At 59.0% G+C, this 25819-nt stretch overlaps 1 protein-coding gene across 2 annotated transcripts in view; it reads right to left on the bottom strand.

Annotated features, from left to right (window-relative positions):
• Nucleotides 1–14328, bottom strand: part of Cd247 (CD247 molecule) — a 58720-nt gene extending 44392 nt beyond the window's left edge. For both annotated transcript variants that reach the window (XM_026380171.2, XM_026380172.2), the window contains exon 1: nt 14191–14328. In XM_026380171.2, the coding sequence (XP_026235956.1) occupies nt 14191–14248 (58 nt within the window). In that variant the 5' untranslated portion in view covers nt 14249–14328. The remainder of the gene's footprint in view (nt 1–14190) is intronic.
• Nucleotides 14329–25819: the final 11491 nt, after the last annotated feature.

Genomic DNA, 25819 nt, shown 5'->3' with positions numbered 1-25819 from the left:
TGGTTTATGACTGTCCTCCTGGAGCCATGTTCACGGGCACCCCCGAGTCAGCACGGCAGCTAACGCAGCTTTAGGAGGAGACAGACGGCTGGACTCCTGGTCAGTGCAATCACCAAAATGAAGTCAGATAAACTGTCCAGCCTGGGCTGATCGTCACTGAGTGACTGACCAAGGAAAATTATGACTCCGATTTCTAGTCCTCAGACAGCAGTGGATCCCACCCCCAGGGATATGTGGCATTTTTTAAAGTCATTTGTGCTTGTACACCTGGGGAGGGTGCTACTTGCATCCAGTGGGCAGAAGCAGAGATGCTGTTAGCTTCTGACTGTGCAGAACAGCTTCTAGCAGAAGAGTTCCCGGCCCAGAGGTCACAGTGCTAAGCCAGGAGTCGGCTCCAAGCATCCAACCCCCGCGGCGAGACCCGCTAGAGGCAGACCAACACAGCAGAGGACAGCGGTTGTGCCCCGGGGAATTGTGGTGGCACAGACCTGGCCATGCCTGAGGGGTCCACACCCTGCCGGGCCAGAGGGCCTCAGGAATTTTGTCCAGCTTGCTTTATTCAAGCGTGGCCTGATGGAAGCGACTCGGTCTTTCTTTGGGTTAAAATCAGGAGTGGAAAATGTGACCTCTAAGAGGAAAACACAGAAAACAAGAGGTGTGTGTCATGGGGGAAGCCGGGGCAAGGCCTGTGCGGGGCTTTCTTTCCTGTAAGACCGCTCACCCTGCACCCGCCCACCAGGCCGGAGTCAGGCGCATCCTGCCCACCACAGCCGTGTGGCCGGAGGGCCTGGACCTGGATCTCCAACAGTGGGCTTCAAATCCCAAGTCCACTGGTCACCAGCCCGGAGCAAATCACCTTCTTCAACCTCGTTCTCCATCAGGAAAACGGGGCCAGGCCTACACATCCCCCAGGCCATGGACTCTTCATGACACGATACACGTAAAAGCCCTGGGCCCAGCTCTGAGCTGACCTGAGCGCTCCCCTGGTGACCATGGCGTGGAAGGCGTCTGCGACGCTGGGCATGTGGCTCTCGTCCCTGGAGGCCCCACGCACAGAGCTCCTCCTGGAGCCTGTTTCCTAGGCTACGGGGGGACATATTCTCTACGTCAAGAAATGGGTCCATTTTACTCCGGCGGCCCCCAGGGAGCTTGCTGCCTCCCGAGGACGGCTTAGGATGAGGGGCGCCGACGCTGCAGACCTCCCTCCTCCCAGGGCCAGGGCTTCCGAGCCCCACAGGACTCCCGCCACCCCTTTCCAGACTCGTGTTGTTCTTGGTTCTCGTCTCTTTGCACCTTCCCTCAACAGGATGCTGGAGTTTTACTTTCCAAATCAACATAATTTCTAAAGTTGAGCACCAGCTAAAGTAGCATTCGCCACCCTTGGATTACAAGCAGAGACAGAGGTGGCCGTCCACCACACGCAGGTCATTCATCAGCGTTACTGACCATCTGGGTTCTGCGGCTCCTGCAGCACCTGTGATTTCCCCTGACTGGCCCCTGCTCGCCTTTGCACACCAGAATTATTTTGGAGATGAAGGCGCTGTGTGTTGTGATGTGCGGTAGGTTCCTGAGAATAGAAACTGCGATGACTAAACTCTCCGTGGACAGAGCAAACCTGAGAACGACACACGCCCTGCCATCCGGCCAGCTGGGGCTCGCTTGGTTTTCCATTTCGCTTTGGTGACAGGGCTGCCTGACTTGAGGGTGCTTCCCCTTCAGTGGGTGCCATTTGTTTTTAAGCCTGGCCACCACCCACTCCAGCCATGTGGCTACCTAAGGAGGGGCCCTCAGGTGTCCCTGGTGCTACAGGATGGAGCCACACAGGTGGGCAGATGCTTGCTGGTGGGATCACCTCTCAAACGCAGAGGTGGACACCAGGAGGGAGACGTGCTGGAGGCGCCGTGGACGCAGGCCTCTGGCTCTGCTCCCATGGCTCCCCACCAGGGGTGGGTGGACGCCTTATCGCATCTGTGAGTGTGTGTAACAGGTGTCATTGACCCTGACCCTTGGCAGAGAGCGAGCCAGCCATGCTTACCCTCTGCACGACCCTTCAAGGGGTCCACAGCTGAAGGCTCCAGGCACAGAGAAGCAGACACCAGGGTCCCTGCCTGGAGAATCTCTCAGCCGGAAAAGCCAAGTGCAATCCCGAGAAGTCAGCGGTACAGTTGATAAGGATGAGCCGGCCCTCGTGACGGCCCTGCGAGAGGACCTGGCTGGGTCCCCAGCATGGGACATTTGCTCTCCATGAGACGCCTTGCAGGGAGAGATTGCGGCCCAGGCCCAGATGAGCCCACGTGCCCTGAGGACCCAGAAGAAGTCCTGGCCCTAGTAAATGGGGCTCCAGAACCAGGCTCACAGCCACCGTCCAGCAGTGCTGACTGAACACAACCGCCGTCCCCTGCCACAGCAAATGCCACTTTGTTGGGGTCAAGCAAAATCAGTGTCGCTGCCAATCAATAGTCTCCCTCACAGCCCTGTGTCCAGGGCTCACGGTCAGCGCTGCCCACCAAGGAAGGGGAAGGGAGCCTGGAAATGCAGGTTCTTCCCCACGGTGGACAGGCCTCTAGCAGGCTCCCTGTCCCTTCCCGTCTCCTCTCTCCCTTTCCCTCCCCTTTCCCTACAGTGCTGCTTAGTGTCCCCTCCCAGGGAAACACCTGTTGGCAGCAGCCTTTCTCAGAGCTGAACTGGAGCCACGGCCACAGGTGGAGGCCTGGCAGCTGTGACCTGGAAACAGACCTCCTCGCGCTCCCTCCCAGCCACGGAGCCACAGAGGGCACAGGGGCAGCCCAGCCGCCACACTGGCCTCTCCTCCTCTCACAGTCCCTGGCCAGCTCCCGGCTACGCGGCCAAGATGCCGAGTTGGAGCAGGGAAAGAGGGTCTGAAGCACCATCGGAGGCGCAGAGGAGCCCCGCGGCCTGACTCACCAGCAGACTCATTCCGAGACTGCAGAACGCGCTGCTGCTGCTCTCCGAAGGGCAACCCCGGGGCTCCCGGGCAAGAGGCGCCCGCCCTCTGAGGCGCACCTACCCCGTCTTGGGGGACACTGGGAAGCCCCGTCCCCAGAGCCGGCCATTCTGCTGGGGTTCAGGGGCCAGCAGGAGGGAAGGTCCTCCCTGAGTGACACCCCGCGAAAAGACCCCTGCCGCTTGCTGGCTCTCCTCTCCTCTCCCCCGTCCCTGCTGCTTGCTGGCTCTCCTCTCCTCTCCCCCATCCCTGCCGCTTGCTGGCTCTCCTCTCCTCTCCCCCGTCCGGCCATGTCCTGCTGACACCATGAGCACTCTCGCACAGAAACCAGGCCACCTGGAAGGGCCCTGGCCAGAGCCTTCAAAGAAGTCAGGAAGCACATTCTTGCCTTGAAGTGAGAAATTAAAAGGTTGACTCAGATCGGGATTTCTGCCAGGGGCTTGCACGTGGCGCTAGGAACGTTTCAGTCTCTGCGCCCTGAGGGGCATCATTCAAAGGGCATCCAGGTTCCAGTTCCTCTAGAAGCAGACCCAGAGGCAAAGGCTAGAGGACAGAGTTCCTTGGGCGAGATCCCAGGAAACAAGTTTGGAAGCAGGAGGTCGGCAGAAGAGGTCGTCAAGGTGGGCCTGACCCAACAGGGTGGCGTCCTGATGAAATGGGGACGCTGACTTGCACCGGGAGACACCAGGGGAGCCCCACATGAGAAGGCAGCAGGCCAGGGGGCCCCAGCACCCCTCCAGGAGCTGGGGGAGGGTGCTCCGGATCTTCCTTGTGAGTCAGGAGGCCGGCAGGGCCAGCACCTCGAGTTTGAACTTCCAGGCTCCAGAACTCTGGGACAATAAACCTTTGCCTTCAAAGCCACTGTCACGCCCCAGGAAACTGACATGGTAGATACTGGGAAGATAGCTTCTCCCCTCGAAATCTCACGTTGGAACGTACTCCCCGGGAGTACTGAGAGGGGGCATGTGACCTGACATGGGCGCAGGGCTGAGGCCTTCAGGAGGTGGTGACAGGGCAAGATCCTCAGGTGGGTCCCCTGGAGAATGGTGGGGCTGTCTAGGGAGAGGAGGGGAGACCAGGACACACAGGCCACGTGTGCCCACCCTGCTCTCCACATGGGATGCCTCGTGCCACCCGAGGGCTCTCAGCAGAAGGGCCACCCCCAGAGGCAGCCCTTGACCTTGGGCCAGAACTGAAGCCCAGCTGCGTCTGGTTGCCCTGTCACCACCCCGTATGGGCTCTCGCTGTTACCTGAGCAGGGACTGAGGTTGGAGCCTGGGGAACTGAGGCAGGCAGGAGGAGACGGCAGTGCTGGAGCACCGGGAAGCCCTGTCCCCAGCTGGGACCTCGCCCTGTGGCCCTTCCCAGGGGCACAGCACCTCAGCGCCCCACCAGAGCAGGGGCTCGGGAGTCCAGCCATCGGCTGAGGGCTGCTCCCACAGGACCCCCAAGTGGGGTGGCTCTCAGGAGGCCCCTGCCACCTGCTGTGCCCCAGATCACGTGGCTTCCCTTCCTCTCTTCTTTGCAAATCTACCATCTGATGGTACCTCCAGGATGCGACCCTTGCTCCTCCCACAGTCCCCAAGCACTCCCCCAGGACCCTCCTGTCGGGGCCACTCGAGAGTCCTCCCGAGCCCTTCTCACTCCTCGGAGAACCTCTCCATGGGGTTTTAAAGACGGTCAGAGAAGAGGGACCCAATCTGCACCGAAGCGAAAGATTGTCCGTCCCTCCCTTCCCCCTGAGAAGGGGAAGGCTTGGGAAAGTCCTGCAGCCAACAACAAGCAAAGCCCTCCTTCAGGGACCTTAAACCAGCACTTCCAAAATGATGCTCCTCTGTGGGCACCCTAACACCCTGAGGGGCACAGCCTATCCGAGCAGAGGGCGGGACGGGCAATGCCGTTCCTGAGCCTAGGTACATTAACAGCGCCTACGCAGATCCCCAGACGCCCCTGTGGACACGCACCCGCCCTGCTGACCTGTGTGGGCACAGCTTTCGTTCTGGCTGGCTACTTTCTTTCTGCCTGCCATGTTCCCGGGAGAATCCGGTGGACGCCCTCCCAGGTCCTCCGGCCCCTATTTCCTTATGGGAGGACAGGCCAGAGGGCCTAGAGAGGATGGACAGTGGCCTGAAGAAGCTGGAGCGGGTGGGGAGATCAGTGACTCTGCTGGGTTGGGGCTGCCTGGGGCTCATGCCTCTTGGCACCCCGCCCCCGCCTGTGGAGGTGGTAGGCCCACCTCGGCCTGGGCCCCGGGGTAGGTGTCTGAGTCCACGAAGTGCAGCCACCTGCAGCTCTGTGGTGGCTGCCCTTCCAACACAAGGCCCCTGGTGCACATCTGAGACCAGAGTGGCCCGGTCCAAGCAACGGGCCTCTTTACTGGCCCAGGGAGAGGACCAGCCACTGACTAAAGCCATGCTTTGGTGACCATTCTGCACCAACTTCAGGATGACTGGCCAACTGGGCGGTCATCTCTCTGTTTTCAGCTGAGATGACTCCAGGCTTGGACACTGCTAGGAAATGTCCAACCCAAACTTCAAAATGCCGGAAGAGCCAAATCCTCTCCTCGTCCCCGGCAGGCAGGAGCCGCTCCGTGCTCTTCCAAATGGCCGGCAAGGAATTTCTGAGGAAGTTATGAACTGAAATCAGGAGTTAGATCAGCTTCGAGCCTGAGGCTTTGATTTAGAGCCACAGCTAGAAACTAACGAGGTGTTTTCTAAACTAACGAAATCAAGAAATTGCTGAGAAGATCAAAACCGCTCCACTTCAGCCCCCCAGGGGCTCCCTCTCCAAAGTGAGGTTCCGAAGCTTTGAAAATCAGAGACGCACCCCACCCCCACCCAGAGAGCTGTCCCCTGACACGCTGCTCTGGTGAAGGGACAGTGTGCTTCAAGCCGCCTCTCCTGGAGTCACGGACAGGCACGCTGCACAATGCAGCCTTTGCAGTGGGCAGGTGAGAGCCAGCCAAGAGTTTAAAAGGGGATTTCACAGGCCAGGTCGGCAGGGGGACGGGTGGGTAAGCGGTGGTGGAGACAATTATTGGACTTTCTGGGCTGTTCTTTTGAAGCCTCAATGCTTAATAAAAAGAAAAAGGATAATCCTCTTTGCCAACCTTTTGTAGCTCAATCTTTATTGTTCCCATCGAAGCCCAAAGAAAATGGACAAGATTCATTTTGTCCAGAAAGCATTTGTGTATTTTATATAGGTCTGGGCTTTGAAGCGCTTATCATTAAGTGAGAGAAAAGACAAAGATTTCTCTCTGCCCGGAGGAATCAAAGGAGGAATTTCTGAAGCTCTTTAGTCCAACTCAAAATAGTCCCGGGTGGCACCCCTCAGTACAGGCTTCCTCGGCCTCGAAACTCAGCATGGAAATCAGCAGGCCAGGCCGACGAGCGCGGGGAGTCAGACCAGCCACGTGGGCAGATCCAGTGTCTGTAAAACTGAGAACATGGTCCCCAGAACCAGGGAGGCTCTCTTGCTAGTGGGCTCCCCACTCACTGAAGGCCGTCTCCAAGATGTGGGCCCAGTCAAGGGCTGACACGGCTGACCAGAGCACATGAAGAGCTTCGTGAAGCTCGACTCCTGACCGGCTGAGTGGCCGGCCAGGCGGTTTCCATGATCAGAACCAAGTGCCCCTGGTATCTCCATGGTCAAACAGGCCACCAGCAGCCACCATGTTGGATTGCTTACAGAAACAAAGGCATCCAACGCTCTTTGTTTTGGACAACACACACAGGATGGTCACTGTGGGGAACACTGGTGAGAATCTGGGGGGTTGGTGACATTTACTGCTGACGCGTAAGTTCCCTGAAACTCCCGTGCGCTGGGTCTCCGCTGTGAGAACAGCTCACCCCAGGGAAATAGTTTTGCTGGTTTTTTAACCCCGAGTTCTGAGAACAATGATTTTCCACCTTCGTTTTAATTCCAGCTGTGGGTCTGGGGGATCCCCACACATCTGGGCTTATGTGAGAGGTGCATGGGCTTCCATGGGGGGCAGGGGGATGCGGTCTGTCCTGGGATCTGGGGCAGGAAGGTGGCGGGAAGGAGAGACGCAGGCTGGCCTGGGAGCAGGAGAGGGTGCGGGCCCGGTCAGCCTCGAGTCCTGAGATCCTAGAGGCTCTCGTCTGGACAGAGTGCTCTTGTCCCATCCTCAGAACCCTGGAAGACGCCCAGCCACGTCTTCACCCTGCTGCTCCCTAGCTGTGACGGCAGCTCTGAGCCCAAGGGCTTCGGCCTTCCACAGAGCTGTCCTGCTGCCCCCAGGTGCCTTGTAAATGCACAACCACACACACAGGGCCACCCGCCGGCACACACAGGGCCACTCGCCACCACACACACACACAGGGCCACCCACCAGCACACACACAGGGCCCACTCACCACACACACACACACACACACACAACACACACACACAGGGCCACTCGCCTCACACACACACACAGAGCCACTCGTCACACACACACACACACACACACACACACAAGGCCACTCACCACACACACAGGGCCACTGGCCACACACACAAGGCCACTCACCACACACACAAGGCCACTCGCCACACACACAAGGCCACTCGCCACACACACAAGGCCACTCGCCACACACACAGGGCCACTGGCCACACACACAAGGCCACTCACCACACACACAAGGCCACTCGCCACACACACAAGGCCACTCACCACACACACAAGGCCACTCGCCACACACACAGGGCCACTCGCCACACACACAAGGCCACTCACCACACACACAAGGCCACTCACCACACACACAAGGCCACTCGCCACACACACAAGGCCACTCACCACAAACACAAGGCCACTTGCTGAGACACACAAGGCCACTCACCCCCACAAGGCCACTCACCCCATACAAGGCCACTCATCCCTACAAGGCCACTTGTCACACACACAAGGCCACTCACCCCCACATACAGGGCCACTCACTGGAACACACAAGGCCACTTGCTGTGCACACACACACACACACACACACACCTCAGACACAGCACAGGTGAGCACGGACATGCCACACACATCAGCACGCACACTGGGCACCCACCTGACCTGGACAAAGCCCTGGGCTTGGCTCAGGCTGTGCATGACGGAGTCGCCGGGCCTGGCTCCCTCCCCCAGCCGGCATCTACGGCACAGGGGTAACCCGGCTCTTCCCACAACAGCTCTGTCCAGTTCTCCCTGTCACTCCCAGCCCAGGTGGGGACAGGCAAGTCTAACTGAGACCGGCGTTCATGAGCGCCATGTGGGGCGGTGGGAAGCTGCAGGACGGGGGCTCCTCTCCTAGACGTTACAGCGTAAGGGAGGCAGAGGGGTCTGTGGGACCCCAACGCCAGAGCCTTGTCGCGCTACGGTCCTGGCCAGCCCTCCCCCACCCCCTCGGTTTGGCCAGGGCAGCAGTGGCTACAGACCCTCGTCCCTGTGAACGTCCTGCTGCAGGGTCTGGGCTCTGGCCTCGCCCTCCCTCCTCCCGTTCCCTGGACCCCTCTCCAGGCCACAGGTGTCTGCACGTCTGCCTCCGGGCGCTCGGTCACTCTGCGGGGCCTCGGCCTTCTCAGCGTGGTTTGCTCTGCTCCACCAGGAGCACGAGGGGGGACCTGTGTGTTCTGCTTCACCCCCAGGTCCAGGAGGAAGATGCGAATTCTGACATAAATAGAAGACAACTTCTTCCCCTCCTTGGGGATTCAGTAAAAAAGCCGTCTCTACTCCAAGTCTGTGTCAGGGAGCTGTTCCTTTAGGAAATCTCTACGCAGGCCGAGGAAGGCCCATGCCCACAACAGCTGATCACAGGAACGTGTTCGGGGCCAACACCCCTCAAGTGTGATTTCATTTACATTTGTATTTCTACCTCTGCAGAAGGTGAGGGAGCAGGAACCAAACACACACTGAGTTCCACCACGTTCAGGAAAGTTCCAAAATAGGCATGTTTATTAAAAGTAAAATGGAAAATACGGGTTTACCGGATTTGGGGAAATGCGAGCTCAAAACTATAATAACATACCAGGGAAAAACAGGTCTTTATTGACAACCCAGTATTTCATGCTCAGCAGGAAAATGTGTAGTAAATAAAGATATTAAGCAACAGAATAATTATTTCTTTCTTCAAGAATTGAGAGGAAACTAGAAATAAGTGCTTACTAAGGAGAATTCCATAAAATCTGCTTCGGAACTCAGCGGGCGGACTCAGGATGGAGCAGATCAGCTGCAGAGGGTCCCGGGTAGGCCCAGAGGCCCGGGAAGCGTGTCTGGAGCCCATCTATCCTGGGCATGTCACCAAGCCTCAGGAAAAGACCCTTCTACTGCCTTTGCTGCCACTTGTCCCCCGAAGATCTTTACTGGACTCTGCAAATGACAGGCGGCCAGAGGGGCCAGCACCCCGCCTGCCCTGCTTTCTCCCGGTTTTCTTCCCTTCATGCCTGAAAATTAGCTGCCGAGTGGCATGATCCTCGCAGCCCAACGGACACTCCTAACACCTCCAGCCCTGCAACTCGGCCACCTCCAGCAAAGCTGGGCCTTCTCCAGCAGTCCCAAGTGGCCCCTCAAACCTGCAGCAGATGCACAGCCTGAGGGGCCAGCAGAGAGCTCCAAACCCCGCCCTTGGCTCTCCCCAGTCAGGGAGTCGTTTATAAGACAACCAGAGCAGCCGGAGAAGGCAGCTTACATTCCACCCCCCACAGCCTACCCAGGTGGGGCGGGGTCCGGTGGAGAGCTCCGGGACTCAGTGTTCTCAGAAACTGCAACTTCAAGACCACAGATGAGGCTATAGCTCAAAGGGATGTTCAGCCCCCTCCTCTCCTCTTACTGATGAGGACACTAGGGCACAAGGGGAAATTTACTGGTTTACAGTGAAGGAAACGCAAGCCAGTTAGGCCAGTGGTTCTGCTCTGCTGCTTCAGGAAAACGAGGCCGTGTCTGCGAAGGTGGGGAAACTGAGGCACGCAAGATGTGGCCGTGGGTTTCCACGCACCCTGCGCACAGGCCCTTCTGGACAGCATCTCCTCCACACTCCCTGTGGGGGACAGGCACCACCTCCGCATCTCACAGAGGAGGAGCAGGGCTCTGGGCCGGCTGCTGGCCCCCGAGGAGGGCTGTGAGAGGCCCTGGCCTGCGTCCCTGTCCTCCTGCCTTCCCAGCCTCCTTCAGACAGACACAAACATCTGCAGATGGTCCCCGAGAACCAGAGATCACCCTCTGCTCAATCGGATTGTTGTCAACAGAAGTCGAGGGTCCTGTGAAATGCTTTTTTATTTCAACCCGTTCTTTTAATTGTCAATCCTAGATTTGCCCAAGTAATTAACAAAAGCTACATCTGTAAAGATTTTCCTGCAGGATCAGCTACCATGACAAACCTCAGAAACGGCTTCACTGTCCAACAAGCAAATGTCCAACAGCCAAGAAAAGGTGATGCTGGTGCACGGAAGTGCCCAGAGCATTCAGAGCAAGAAGGCAGGCCGAGCGCGAGAACAGCTCACACCAGTGTGCAGGAAAGCAGCATCCGACATGCCATGAGGGGAGCCCAGACCAGCAGCATGAAGACGCTGGCGTGGGGCGCAGAGAAGGAAAGGAGAGCCCCAGGCTGGCTGGTTATGGATCGAAACAGCGCTCACGTCCTTCCGTGACCTCATATTTTTATTAAATATCTCAGGTATTTCAACGCCGATCACACGGGCTCTCCTGTGAGACCGGCTCTAACCCTGTGTCTTATTTCCGTGTTTTGAGGCAACGGGGCGATTGGACGGTGCGACCTCGGCTACGACCTACAAGGTCTCTGTTTCCCCTTGGCACCTTTAATTTGTTAATTATTTCTTTAGTCCAGGGGTGAAGGCCTGATTGTTTTCTGCTTTTCCCTAGAATTAAAGCCAAATCAGAAAAATGAGCTTCTATCTCTACTTCTGAGATACGTTAGTTAACCACGTGAATCCATCTTCTTTATGGATCCAAAATAAACAAGTAGCAGAGTTTCCCATGATCCACCAAGAAAGTTGTAATGACGGCAGGATCTTACCTTAAACCAACCCGACCTCACTTTAAATCATGATCCACTCAAACTGCCTTGTCCCCTTCCAATTTCATTCCTGGTTTTTGCTGAGTTTTGTTTTTAAAGCACTTTGTTAAATGCTAAGTTGTCCAGAGGAGAGGGTCACAGGACGCCAATCCAGCAGGCCCAGATAGACCATTGACGTAAACCTGACGGCGGGGGACGTCTGATCCCCTGCTCTCAGCCAGCCCTGATGCTGCGGGGCTCCAGGAGCTGTCCTTGGGGCTCCAGGAGCAGGACGGCTCGTCCCTCGGGAACTCTGAGCGGGTTTCGGGCTGGAGGACGCGGCTATGCGGCAGGGACCAGGGATCACTGTGTTTCGACTAACAGGTTAAAGGACTGGTTTAATCGTTTTCTTTAACCAGATGGAATGAATGCGTTTTCCAAATTGATTAAATTGACCATCACTCTCCTGCCGACCAGAAATAGCTTTGTCCAAGCAGAATTAAGAAAGCTACTTTGAACCATTTCTGAATACTGCTCACCCAGGGGACCCACAGGAGAAAAGGGACTCCCGACACGTGTGTCCTAATGCAGGACAGTTGTTCTGGTGCCTGGACCCTGCTAGGTAAAGTCCAGGGTGCAGTGCTGGCCACTGTTGGAGGTAAAAGCGTGGACATCCAAGAGAACCAAGTCTGGTTGTTAGAGAACAAAAGCAAAGCTGAGAAGAGCAAGTGACTACAGCCGGGTTCCATGCCTCGGCCAGCGCCCAGCGCCGCTCTGGAGGTGGTGAGTGGCAGCAGACGTGGCCTCTCACCTGCAGGACAGGCACCAGCGGCCTCTCTGGGCATGCAGAGGCCAAGGCAAAGGGACGGCGGTGAACTTGTGCTGCGTCACGTCCACGCTCCTGCCGGTCCTCCAGCAGCCTGACCGAGGCTTGGTGTTGCAGGTGGACACACTAGACACGCAGGCGCCCCGCACCACCAGGCCGCCTGGGCGGGTTCTGGGCAGACCAGGTGGTCCCAGCTAGGATCCCAGTGAGACGCAAACGGGTGTCCCTCATCCTCCGGCCACCTGAGGAGGGTCGCGGGGCCACACTATTTCTGATATTCTCCCCTTTCACTATTGACATTATATATTGTTTTCACTTTGGGGAAATCTTTTAAAAATTTAAATTCAAAATTCCATGAACATCCCAAGCTCCAAGCCTCCTTTCCCCTGGGCCTATGTGGGATCATGGAGTCACCCAGAATCCAGAGAAGGGGCGAGCTGGGTGCCAACAGATGGGGGAGATGCTGCTGCGGCCTTACAACACAATCAGAATGAGTGGCGAACCCCAGCGGCGGGTCTCCTCTCCTGTGCCTAGGTTGACAAGAGCTCAGTCGAGGTGTAATAGTACTAATTGGTGCAAGTTCTCTGACTGGCTCACATACGCAGGTCATATTGCATTCACTTTCTACCTTCACATCTCTATAAAGAGGGTATTACTTACTACATTTACTTTAGAGATAAGAAAACTGAGGCCCAGAGAGGCTCAGTAACTTGATAAAGTTGCACAGACAGAAAATGCTGTGGTTGGCCTAACTCCACCAGGTCCAGTGACTTCCTAAAGCAGAGCTGCTCACAGCCCTGGGGCTTCACGTCCGAGCTCCGTCTTCTCACTAGAGAAAGCACAAAAGCTGTGCAGACCCCCGTGCATTCTTGGCCATGGCGGGGCAGGGAGTCGGGCACCAAGGAGCCAGGGCCACAGCCCTGTGCTGCGCACCAGGCAGGCCATCCTAGTCCTTCCGGCCTAGGCCCGGAGGCCGCCTGGGCAGGTTCTGGACAGACCAGGTGGTCCTGGTCAGGATCCTGGTGAGACGCCAACGGGACCACCTGGTAAAAGCCCATGTTTGAAAGCGGCTCGGGGACAGGTCACAGCAGGGCCCGGACGGGAAGGCCCCACTGCTGACAGCCTTCCTGCAAGGGAGCCCTGAGGCGGCCTTCAGGCGGCCTGGGCCTCCGTCTGTTTATCAGCCTCTCTAGAAAGAGCTGATGGTCAGGCCCGGAGACAGAAGGTCCTGAAAGCGAGAGCCCTCGCCCTGCTCTCTGGGAGTGGGCGCCTCGCTCCTCGGGCTCTGCTCCCAGCTCCTGGCAGCCGCGGGCCCTCGCAGTCTCCTCTGTTCCTTCTGACTCCACTGGGCCTGTCCTCAGCCCAGAGCCCACACAAGCTGACCAGCAGGGAACTGCAGGCGAGACCTCCCTCCGCAGCCTCCCCCCCCACCTGAGGCCTCCAGCTGTGCAGGATCCTGGCAGTGGGGACCTCCTTGTCCCCTGCACACAGGGAGGGGCTGCCCGGCTCCACCTGGTGCCCTAGCCCCACATCTCGCTGTGACTCACACCCTTTCTGAGAAAAGCTACAGTATCAGAGAAAACCCCACGTCCTGCAGCCCTCGCAGCCGGCGAGGTGCTGGCCCAGGGCCGGGCCATGCTGGGGGCCTCGCCTGCCCTCCGGCACCTCCCTGGAGGCAGCCCCACTGCAGAAGGACGGTCCTGCCTCCCTTCCCTGCTCCCCAGACCCACGCACGTGGAGCTCGCCCTGTTGGCAGAAGCAGCCTGACGCCCTCTGGGCAGGCCGCGGCCTCCTCCAGGGTCTGCCCTGGGGAACACGGGAGGCTGGACACAGACGACCGGCCTCCCAGAGCCCAAGTCCTCACAGTGGCCACTCGACAAGGCCCGTGCTCTTGTGATTCCCTGCTTCTGTCTCTGTGGGGGCTGCAGCTCCTACTTCCCGCACCTGCCACTTGCCCCTCCTGGGCCTCTCAGTCCCGGCCAGCCAGGAGTTTCAGGCCAGTGACCAGTGCCACTGGCTGTGACCCTGCCTGACTGGCTGGTGACATGTCCTCTGTTGGCAGAGTGAGGGTGCCTGCTCAGGATGACGGGAGGGGACGGTGGCCAGAACGTCGCAGCGTGAGGCGGCCTGGCTGACGCCGGGCTGGCCTCTGCTCCACACTCCCTCTGTCCCAGCTGGCCGGCCTGTGGCTCTCGGGCCTCCTTCCTTCGCCCCCCTCCTGTCTCTTCTGATCACCAGGCAATCCACGCTCTGGGCAGCTTGACCCTGGGCTGCAGTTTGGAGCGCAGGGCTTCCCTGCCCTTGATTCTGGGAGAGCAGGAGGGGGCAGACACCGGGCCCTCACGCCCTCGAGGACCCCAGCACACGGTCTGAGCTCCTGCCGCCGGGCAGCACCTTACCTGTAACGGGGCACCACACCTGCAGGATGGCCGCGATGGCTAGCGCCTCCCACTTCATCTTGTCCTTTCTCCCAGAAGATGCGGGGCAGGGGACGATGGCCGAGCAGCCTGGGCTCTGAAGGAGGCCCTGCCGCTCTGTGTGCCTCCGCCTCAGGAAGTGGAGGGCCGCGGGCCTGTGAGAACTCTGCCTGGCTCTCGGCAGGAAGCTCGAGGCTTGAGGTCGGGGGCGTGTTTACTGCAGCCGGCTGGAGCTTGCTTTGTCTCTGGTCTGCCCCTCGCTCTGTCTCTTTGTTGCTGGCTAGTTCTTGTCCCAGGTGTACCCAGTTCCCACCTTGATGGCCAGGTCAGTCCCAGCGCTCGCACGGGAGCTCGGTCAGCGTTCTGCCAGGCCCTCGACTGTTTCGTGGAGGTGGGGAAAGGGCAGAGCTGGGTTCAGAGTCGGGCTAAATGTGAGATGAACTGCTGGGCTCTGGGGACATCTCCACCTGCCCCTTGCTTGTCCCTTCAGAACCACCGGAAGGCTGCGGCCTCCGGAGCCACCCAGTGGGCCAACAGCCCATCCCACCCACGAGTCACGGGCAACTAGGAGATGGTTGAAGGGACAGAGTTGACGGCAGTGTGACTCGAGGGTAGAGGATCAACACACTCAGTGCCCCTCGTCAACCTCGGGGAGCTCTGTTGGCCCAGCACGGGTCACAGCTGATCAGCCTTGGCCTTCAGGAGGACGAGACCCGGGCCCTCGCAGAGCCCCTGTGACAGGAAAGGGAGGGGAGGATGGGCACACAGAGGCAGGGCTCTCCACTCTGCCCCGGGCCCTGGGAGCACTGGGGCTGGTTGGCTCCTGGAGCGAGGCCCACACTTTGCAGTGGAGGAACCAGGCAGGGGCCGGGGTGAGACCCAGGTGGACAGCTGGCCAGCAGCCATGAGCGCCTTCCAGTAAGTGATGCGGACGAAGCCGCTGTGGGCCTGCCCGCCTCTCACGCGTCTCTCAGAAACTGCGACCTCATTCCCCTCCGAGGAGGCCACACTCCCGTAAGCCTTGGTGGCGGGCTTTGAGAGCGGTTCCCACTGCCATGGTCTCCATTGTAGGCCGAGTCCTCCCGCCGGCCAGTCAAAGCACCATATTCTGCAGTTTACAAGGATAGTTCAGAGACAGGCTCCGTGGCACACTCCTACAATCCCAGAGACTCGGGAGGCTGAGGCAGGAGGATCCCAAGTTCCAGGCCAGCCTTAGCAATTTCGCAAGACCCTGTCTCAAGATCAGAAGGGCTGGGGACGCAGCTTGGTGCCCAAGTGCCCCTGAGTTACTCCCCAGGACAGAGGGGCGGTGGACGCCCTCTTCCAATTCTTTCTACAGCTCCTGGGAGGGGCACCTATTTCTTGGAGAACAGGAGCAGTGGGGACAGCACCTCAGCCGTGGCCAGGAGCCAGGAGGAGCAGGCTGACCCTCAGGTGTCGGGAGGGAAGCCTCACCCACAGCGAGGCAGAGGCTGTCTGAGGAGTAACAGGGTCTTCCCCAAGGGGGCTCTGCCCCTTCCCACAAGGCCTGGCACTTGAGAGTCCCTCCCTGCTTCTGACACTCCCGAGTGCCCACTGTGAAGACCTTTGTCCAGGCTGCGGGGACAGCAAGCCACCTCGTGATTCCCTGACTCCCAGGTCATCAGAGACCAGGCACGGAGGGAGGGCTGGCTTCTGTCCTCAGCGTCACAGAGTCGACCCCTCCTGGGCCCCCCGATGGGACAGCACCACCAGCACCTGAGCCCCCCACCTCTGGCCAACATCCTGAGCCGGCGTCCAGGGCTGCAGGCCACGCAGGTCCAGTGCATGCTGTTTCCCTGACCAAGTGCTTTCCCAGGGGCCACCCCGCGCAGGGACGGACCCTCTGGGCCTGGGTGCTTGCACTGCGCTCTGTGCCCCCCACCCCGGGGTCCCTCCGCCAGAGGCCATTCTCTACTCTCCTCCTGAGGAGCTCCTTTTCAGACCTGGTGCAAACGCCCCTCACTGTGCAGCCTCGTCCACACCTACCAGGCCACGCTGGCCAAGCCTCAGAGTCCCCTTGGTGCCACTCTCTGCCCGGGCAGCATGCTGAAGTGTGTGACCCCCCAGCTCTGCCGAGGCCTTAATCACTGTTCCCCAGGACCCAGGGTCGGTGGGATTTAACAGCGTGGAGAAGGGGACCCCCCACTCCCACCTGGGGGAGGGTCAGTCCCTGGGGCCAGAGGCCAGGCCTGAGGCAACTCGAAGGCCCAGAAGTGAATGCAAGCTCAGTGGGCACCCAGGCTGTTCATCTGGGGTCCCTGCATGAACCAGCGGCAGGAGCCCACCACTGTCACAGACAGGAGGGAGGGAGGGAGGGAGGGGCAGGCTGGGGAAGAGGACCAGCCCAGTGGCACCCGCTCTCTAAGGTGCTGAATTCGGGCTACACGAGGCTCCCGGCCACTTCCGTGACCCTCTCCTGTCCTTCCAGAGCTGGAGGAGGGGCAGAGCCCAAGCGGTCCCCACCGGCTGGGACTGAAGGTTGAGACAATGGCCAGACTGTCTGCCTGGCTTGTGGCCCATGGGTGGCGGCGTGTGGAATGTGACTTCAGGCTCCACAAGGGATCTCCTAGCCCTAAACAAGACGGCCTCCCTCACCCTTCCCACCCACACTCCGAATCCACACTCAGAGTCACTCTTGTAGCTATAATTGGTGGCATGCTGGAGCTGCCGGTGTCTGCCCATGAGCTGACCGTTACGTTCTCAGGAAAGTCTCAAGCGGGTTGTTACATCCCTGGCAGCTTGAAACTGGCCAGGGGAAGCCGACACCAGACCCACCCCACTCCCGGGCACTGGTTCTTAGGCCCTCGCAGCACAGCGCCGATGGAGGACCCTGTCCTTCCAGCCAGGAAAGCAAACCTCATCAGTCCCCCACCCGCGTGAAGGGCCTAGCATCGCGCCATAGATGGTCCGGGTAGATGGGATGGAATTATCTAGTCGAGCCCCTTGTTTTGCAAGACGAGAATCGAGACCTGGAAGTGAAAGGACTTGCTGGGGTCCTCAGCGGCATCAGAGGCCAGCCTGCGTCTCGGTCGGCGCTGGCTTCCCAGGAAATGGGCTGCGGGGACGGTGGGTTTTCCAGGCCCAGCAACCCTTCTCTCTCTGCCCCCATCGTGATCAATTCTGGCCCAGGCGTGGGGTTCGGGTGGCTCACCCAGCCCTGCAGCCCAGGGTGGTCCAGTCACAGCTCTCTGTCCACCCGGCCACTGGGATGGTGGTGGGGAAGAGCCCACAGTGTGGGGATGCTTCTGCCTGTCCAGCATTAATGCCCCCATGTCCTGGTGACAGTGCCAAGAGCTGCTTTCTGTTGCTTTGCAACCAAAGAACGGGACGTGCACGGGGTTTGGTGACTGCGTGGGCTTTCCATTCCACACAGCAGATGCCCACATGCTGAGTGACCAAAGCCACTCGGGTTTATGACCTCACGGTAAAGCAAGTCGGAAGTCCTGGCCCAGCTGGGCTCTCGGCTAGAGGTGTCCACCAGCGCTGTGCTCCACTGAAGCCGAGTTCTCTTCCCTCTCACCTGCCCGAGTGAGGTCCCTGTGTCCTGCTAGCTGTTGGCCAGGGGCCACCCTGGGATCCCAGAGGATCCTGCACTTCCTTGCCACGCGGCCCCCTCAGTAGTTCCCAAGGGGGACATTTGCTTTCTCCCCATAGCTCTGACTTGCTGCCCAGCAACCAGCTGGACCAAACTCTGCCTCACCTGATTAGGTCAGACCCCTCCAGCTACCTTGCCCTTTGCCCCGCAGCTCAACAGAAGCACAGGAGTGCTAGCTCTTCTGTGGACGGTTCCTCTCCCAGCCCAGGAGGTCCCTGGGCACACGCAGCAAGGTGAGGAAAGCTGGGCAGCCATCCTGTCTCCCACAGAAGGCCCTAGGAAACTGTGCTCCCTGGTCGGCGGGGACGCGCTCCGCTGCCCTCCATCTTTCTCTCCAGCAGAAAGATGCCAGGGGTGGGGCCAACAGAGAGGACAGCAGAGCAGGAGCCGTCAGCCCAGGGGCACACACCCACGGAGAACCTGCTGGGCCAGGCCAGCCGCCTGCCCCACGGGCTTCCCCACTCACTCACGAGCCGGGAGCTTTGGTCTCAAGGAACTCAGATGCCGGATGCCTGGTCCCGTGGGCACCCTGCACACTGGCCTGGCCCCTCACTCCGTGGGTCCAGCGCTGTCCACTGGGGGCAGATCTCCCAGGGAAGCACAGCCCTGGTGGACACCTTGGTCATTTCACACTGTTTGCCAGTGAATCTCCCTGATGACCGAGTAGGGCGGACACTCCCCACGAGTCCCCTCGGCAGTCAGGACGTGAAAACACGCGCAGGTCACAGGGCTGGCGGTGGCTGTGCAGGTGGGTCCCACGTGTCCTGGTCCCTGGTGGCTGTGGAGGTGGGTCCCACGTGTCCTGGTCCTCGGTGGCTGTGGAGGTGGGTCCCACGTGTCCTGGTCCCCGGTGGCTGTGGAGGCGGGTCCCACGCGTCCTGGTCCCCGGTGGCTGTGGAGGCGGGTCCCACGCGTCCTGGTCCCCGGTGGCTGTGGAGGCGGGTCCCACGCGTCCTGGTCCTCGGTGGCTGTGGAGGCGGGTCCCACGCGTCCTGGTCCTCGGTGGCTGTGGAGGCGGGTCCCACGCGTCCTGGTCCTCGGTGGCTGTGGAGGCGGGTCCCACGCGTCCTGGTCCTCGGTGGCTGTGCAGGCGGGTCCCACGCGTCCTGGTCCTCGGTGGCTGTGCAGGCGGGTCCCACGCGTCCTGGTCCTCGGTGGCTGTGGAGGCGGGTCCCACGCGTCCTGGTCCTCGGTGGCTGTGGAGGCGGGTCCCACGCGTCCTGGTCCTCGGTGGCTGTGGAGGCGGGTCCCACGCGTCCTGGTCCTCGGTGGCTGTGCAGGTGGGTCCCACGTGTCCTGGTCCTCGGTGGCTGTGCAGGTGGGTCCCACGCGTCCTGGTCCTCGGTGGCTGTGCACGTGGGTCCCACGTGTCCTGGTCCTCGGTGGCTGTGCAGGTGGGTCCCACGTGTCCTGGTCCTCGGTCCTGGGGCTCGAGCTTTAGAGCAGGCAGTGCGAATTCCTGCCCACCTCTCAGGAGCCGCCCAGCACCTGAAGGCCTCGTCCACGGGCTCTGCCGGCCACCGCCCTGCACTGGTACAGGAAGGAACAGAGTGAGTAGGTCCCGGGCCAGGACACAGATGCAGGGGAACGTCGGCCCCCACATCCCTCGGGAGAGGACAACAGCAGGGGCTTGTCCAGAGTTCCTCAGCAGGAGTGGGGCAAAGACCTCCCCAGAGTGCTGGGCCCTGGGAGGAGTGGCCGCCGTCTCTGTGCAGGCAGCCCTTCTGCTGGAGGGGCCCATGTCCCCGGAGCAGGCCGCTGTGTGCCTCGCCTGTGCCTTCGGCTTGAGCCCAGGCTGGACTTGAGTGTCCGCCTCACTCTGGTAACAGATCAGCCCCAGGGCACCCAAGCACACACCAGCTCACCCTCCAAAATGAGGCCCCCAGGGCAGCTGAGGGTCACGTTGGACACCCTCACAGGGGTGTCTTAGCAAGGTCCTCGCCTCTCCAGGCCTTTTTGTCCCCCGCTCTGACTCCTCCCCCTCCCCCCTGCTAGAGATGACCGGCAGCCGTTTCGGGAATGCACCAGCCTGGGCCGGGGCCCAGCTTCTCCTTCTCCTGTGGGCAACCTTGACAAGTCACTTTCCACTTTGGGCCTCCTGGTCTCCACTGAGACACTGGGTGGACAGGACAGGACGCTGACCTCGCAGGCCAGTGCTGTGTCCCCTGCAGGTTAGAAGCTGTACTCTGCCTGCCTCTCCCTCCCTGTCCCCTCCACCCCACCAGCTGTTCCCCCTGCAGAGGGGAGGGCCACTGTGTGTCCAGGGCTGTGTCCCGGGCTCTGGCCAGCTCAGGCCAGGAGCAGACAGCTGGGCTTCCACCCAGGGTGCAGCTCCATGCAGGCCACATGTTTGTCACTCCCAAAAGGATGACCGAGGGGAGGTGGCTGGGACGTCCTCACTGACCTGACCTGGTCCCCATGGAGCTGTGGAGAGGCCACCTCACACCCTAGGACAAGCTGCGGGGCCACCTCTGGGGACTGCCCATCAGGGTCCCACGGGTCCCAGCACTAGCCCTCCACACCTCCTGGGGATGCCCACCAGCCTGAAGGGGGGCCTGAGGAGATTGGGAAGAAGGCCCACTTCCAGAGGAGCAGGGGTCTGACCTGGGGTGGGGCTGGCTGTGGCCTTCCACAGGACCCTAGTGGCTGCGGTCCACACGGCGGCCCTGGGCTCCCCCCAGGCCCAGCCTGGCAGGCCTGAGCCGGACCCCACACCTGCCCACTTCAGCTGTCCCCACAGCACACACAGCAGGGTGGGGGTCCCTGGTGCCCCTCCGGCGGGCGGGACCTTCCTACTCAGCGGCCAGCTCTCCACTGTGAACTGGGGACTCCCCTGGCCGACACTGGGCGCCCCTGCTCTGGGCAACCAGAACACAGCGTGTGTCTGCCTATGTCCTGGGCTGGTCGCAAGGGGTAGGTGACAGGCCGCGGCTGACCGCAGTGGATACACCTCGGTGCTTTGGCGATCGGACTATGGCTTTCGAGAAGGTTACCAGCTGGTTTGGAAGTGGAGGGAAGGAAAGCAGATGGCATCCACAGCTTCGAGTCTTTGCCAATTCCTGCTCCACTGCTGCAGACCGGGTTGGAACCCGGGCTCTTGCAGCCTCAGGGTCCCTGACCTCTGCTGTGCAGCCTCCTGCCCGCTGCACCACGGCCCGCCCGCCACCAGGGGCCTTCCTCCCACAGCCCAGGGCTCCCCTCTGCTTCACCCCTCAGGCTCCCGAGCCCCGGAAGCCAAAGCACGAGGTAGGAGGAGGCCCAGGACGCTGCTCACCCCGGGCTCCGGCTGCCTCAGCCTCGTGCCATCGTGGGGGACGGCGGGGACACAAGCACACCTAAAGCCTAAGGTCTAGGACCAACCTAAGAGGCGCTGGCTGACTGCGTGCAGCGGCAAAGCCTTTTCTCAGGAGAGATGACTCGCTGAGCTGTTCCTCCCTCACCCACCAAGCACGTGAACAGCATCCAACCACCAGGCTTCCAGAATATACAGCTGTCATCCCTCAGGTCCAAAGCACAAAGCCGCGTAACTGACTTTCTCAACATCCTCTGCTGCTTCTCCTCTCCCCCTCTGGGTGGAAAGTGGGGTGCTGAGGATCGAACCCAGGGCCTCACACACAAGTTCTGCACCTCTGAGCTGCACCCAGCCCCAACCTCCAGCTTCTGTGTGGACCATCCGCAGTGCAGCTGCTCGGGACGTCCATCAAGCAGACACCTCCATCCACGCCTGGAACAGGGATTCGCTCCTTACTGGACCCTGACTTCTGAAGTCTCATGAGGTCTGCCAAGCTTGGGCTTAAATGTGCTTTCACCAAAGTAAATGACTCTTCTAAGTCACAGAGCAGTTAGGGCAACCTCCACTTTTCACTACATTCACTAAACTTTTAAGTAGAAAGTCGGCAAGCAAAACATCTGTTTCCCTTTCACAGGGGCCGTGACACGGGACGGAGTATTGACACTGGTGTGACAGGGCCGGAGCGGCAGATCCCCTGAGCCTCTGCTGTCAAGGACAACATGCTCCTGAGGGTGGGAGACGCTGGCCGGAGGGGCCTGGGCCCGGGCAGAGGCTCCATGGGAAGGTCTGGGGCACGGCCAGCCCACTTGGGTCACAGCATTGACACACTCTGCGCAGCGGGCGGAGAGGATGTTGAGAGCGGGCCGAGGCTTCCCTGGGGGGACCTGAGGCTTCAGCTAGGAGCAAGACTGCAGGGCCTCGGTTCTCTGCCAGGTTCTCTGCCAGCTGCCGTCCCCGGGTCCCCAGCTGAGGGTGGCAGAGTCGCCAGACACACTGTCCCGCTGACGGCCACACAGGCCAAGGAGCAGCGCCAGCTCCATGTCCTCCCTACTGTTGAGAAATCCAAGTTCAGATTTGGGTTCACAGCTGGACTAAAAGATCTCAGTTCTAAAGTCCGTGAAGGAAGGGATAAATAGTATGCACAAGTGCTTTCTAAATGGATTGAGGAGTTTAAGAGTGAAAAAGCAAGCCATAAAAATGGAAGAAAATCAGAATTGATACTTGTCAAACAGGAACAGAATAAAGTTTAGAGAAATTATTAAGCTATTTAAATTTGCTATAGGAATGTGAAAATCTATGAGGTTTTTTGTTTGTTTGTTTGTTTTTGGTACTGGGGATTAAACCAAGGGGTGCTTTACCACTGAGTCACATACCAGAGATTTTCATTTTTTATTTTGAGTGGCTTAAGGCTCTGTGAAGTTGCTGAGGCTGACCTCAAACTTGCTATCCTCCTGCCTCAGCCTCCTGAGTAGCTGGGATTACAGGTGTGTACCCCTGTGCCCACCTTTGTTTTTAAAACAAACAAACTAGGAATTGGCACCAAACCAGGAATTGAGTAATTCACATACTTAACATCTAGCGTTTACCAACATCAATTTTTAAAATGATCCTCAAGGCCTGGGAATAAGCTCAATTATAGAATCTGTGCTTAGCATGAGTTAGGCCTTGGATTTGATCCCCAATACTGCAAAAAAAAAAATATATATATATAATAAAAGGATCTCCAAAAGATAACTGGGTAAAGAACACAGACTGACAGTTCACAAAGAAAAAAAATCTACTAAAAACTTTCTCACCGTTACTAGTAACCTAAAAACTGCCAATTACAAAGACACAATATTCTTTTTACTATCAAACTCAGCCCAGAGTGAGCACTGTGATACACTCCTTGCCGGACTGTTAATTGTATAAATTCTTAGAAGCCATTTGTAGCCTGTACCAACAGCTTTTGGCTTGGGAACTTCACTGCAGGGAATCTAAGGAAACAGAAGCAATGCAGACAGCACAGGCAGACACCTCCTTTATGACAAGGAAACACCGAGGTGACCTAAAACACTGGGAGAGTGGCCAGAGCTCTTAGGGCTTGCCTGCCCCGGGTCCCTTTGGTTGACATAACTTCTCTTTTCCTTCCAGAAGCTAAATTCCCTGCCCCTGAGGTTCAGGTGGCACAGAGCGGAACCCCCGACCCCAGATAAAGTCCTGCAACCCAAGCTGGACCAGGAAGGACACCACTCCCAGACACAGGATTCAGGCTCAGCCAACCAGGACACCACTCCCAGACACAGACCCAGGCTCAGTCAACCAGGACACCACTCCCAGACACAGGACTCAGGCTCAGTCAGCCAGGACACCACTCTCAGACACAGACCCAGGCTCAGTCAGCCAGGACACCACTTCCAGACACAGGACCCAGGCTCAGTCAACCAGGACACCACTCCCAGACACAGGACTCAGGCTCAGTCAGCCAGGACACCACTCTCAGACACAGACCCAGGCTCAGTCAGCCAGGACACCACTCCCAGACACAGGACCCAGGCTCAGTCAACCAGGACACCACTCCCAGACACAGGACTCAGGCTCAGTCAACCAGGACACCACTCTCAGACACAGACCCAGGCTCAGTCAACACAGGACCCAGGCTCAGTCAACCAGGACACAGCTCCCAGACACAGGACTCAGGCTCAGTCAACCAGGACACAGCTCCCGGACACAGACCCAGGCTCAGTCAACCAGGACACCACCCCCAGACACAGGACCCAGGCTCAGTCAACCAGGACACAGCTCCCAGACACAGACCCAGGCTCAGTCAACCAGGACACCACCCCCAGACACAGGACTCAGGCTCAGTCAACCAGGACACAGCTCCCAGACACAGACCCAGGCTCAGTCAACCAGGACACCACCCCCAGACACAGGACCCAGGCTCAGTCAACCAGGACACAGCTCCCAGACACAGACCCAGGCTCAGTCAACCAGGACACCACCCCCAGACACAGGACCCAGGCTCAGTCAACCAGGACACAGCTCCCAGACACAGACCCAGGCTCAGTCAACCAGGACACCACCCCAGACACAGGACCCAGGCTCAGTCAACCAGGACACAGCTCCCAGACACAGACCCAGGCTCAGTCAACCAGGACACCACCCCCAGACACAGACCCAGGCTCAGTCAACCAGGACACCACCCCCAGACACAGGACCCAGGCTCAGTCAACCAGGACACAGCTCCCAGACACAGACCCAGGCTCAGTCAACCAGGACACAGCTCCCAGACACAGACCCAGGCTCAGTCAACCAGGACACCACCCCCAGACACAGGACCCAGGCTCAGTCAACCAGGACACAGCTCCCAGACACAGACCCAGGCTCAGTCAACCAGGACACAGCTCCCAGACACAGGACTCAGGCTCAGTCAACCAGGACACAGCTCTCGGACACAGACCCAGGCTCAGTCAACCAGGACACCACCCCCAGACACAGGACCCAGGCTCAGTCAACCAGGACACAGCTCCCAGACACAGGACTCAGGCTCAGTCAACCAGGACACAGCTCCCAGACACAGACCCAGGCTCAGTCAACCAGGACACCACCCCCAGACACAGGACCCAGGCTCAGTCAACCAGGACACCACCCCCAGACACAGGACCCAGGCTCAGTCAACCAGGACACAGCTCCCAGACACAGACCCAGGCTCAGTCAACCAGGACACCACCCCCAGACACAGGACTCAGGCTCAGTCAACCAGGACACAGCTCCCAGACACAGACCCAGGCTCAGTCAACCAGGACATCACCCCCAGACACAGGACCCAGGCTCAGTCAACCAGGACACAGCTCCCAGACACAGGACCTCAGTCAATGAGGGTGCCCTATCCCTCATTGGGCTCAGCTAGGAAGCATGAACCCTCCTTGCCCTCTGATAGCTGGCTGCAGAGCAGAGGGTGTAGCAGAGGTGAAGACTGAGTCCTGAGGCATACTTGAAGATGGGTGAATTCCTCTTTTCTGCTTAAATTGCCTTGATGGGGGTTCTGCTTCCTTCGCCAGCACAGAGGGCTAGTCTGTAGCTGGGCATCAGATCCGAGGAAAGACTGCAGCCATTCTGTTGCCCTCTCAGATGGTGCCTAGGAACACAATGCGCTTAGAAGAGAGCAGAAGTGTGACAGCGATCCACGTGTGCAAGGTCCAACCTTGCTCACACATCACCGCAAGACAAAGCCTGGAAGAAAACACAAAATATCAGCTCCGTGCTAGCCGGCAAGATTATGGATTCAAAATCTTATTTTCATGTTTTCTACACAAATGTATAATTCTTACAACATGAAGGGAAAATAAGATTGATGGGTATGGAGTCAAATCCTCTTGACTTCTTAAAGGCACTGACGCCGCACTGTGCACCTGAGAGCCGACACACACCTGTGTGGGGGAGGCAGTGGGAATTCCCCCGGGGACACTGACCTCACTCAGGAGCACTGTGTCCTCAGCACTGAGGCTGAGCACAGGCCCTGAGAGGACAGTGGCCTCTTCAAGGACCTCGTGATGAGTCTGAGAACTGCCCCGAGTACAGCATGACACTCAACAGGAGAACACGTGGGCATTATCTCACTTGATCTTCCTCATTCCGTAATGGCTTCATCTCCACCCCACTGCACACCTGCAAGGACTTCGAGCCTGCTACAAGACAGAAGCACGTTGACTATTGGCCAT

Source organism: Urocitellus parryii, chromosome 9 (genome assembly GCF_045843805.1).
Source record: "Urocitellus parryii isolate mUroPar1 chromosome 9, mUroPar1.hap1, whole genome shotgun sequence".
NCBI classification, from domain to species: Eukaryota; Metazoa; Chordata; class Mammalia; order Rodentia; family Sciuridae; genus Urocitellus; species Urocitellus parryii.
Note: the sequence above shows the minus strand (reverse complement) of the source record. Positions and strands in the feature narration are given on the sequence as shown.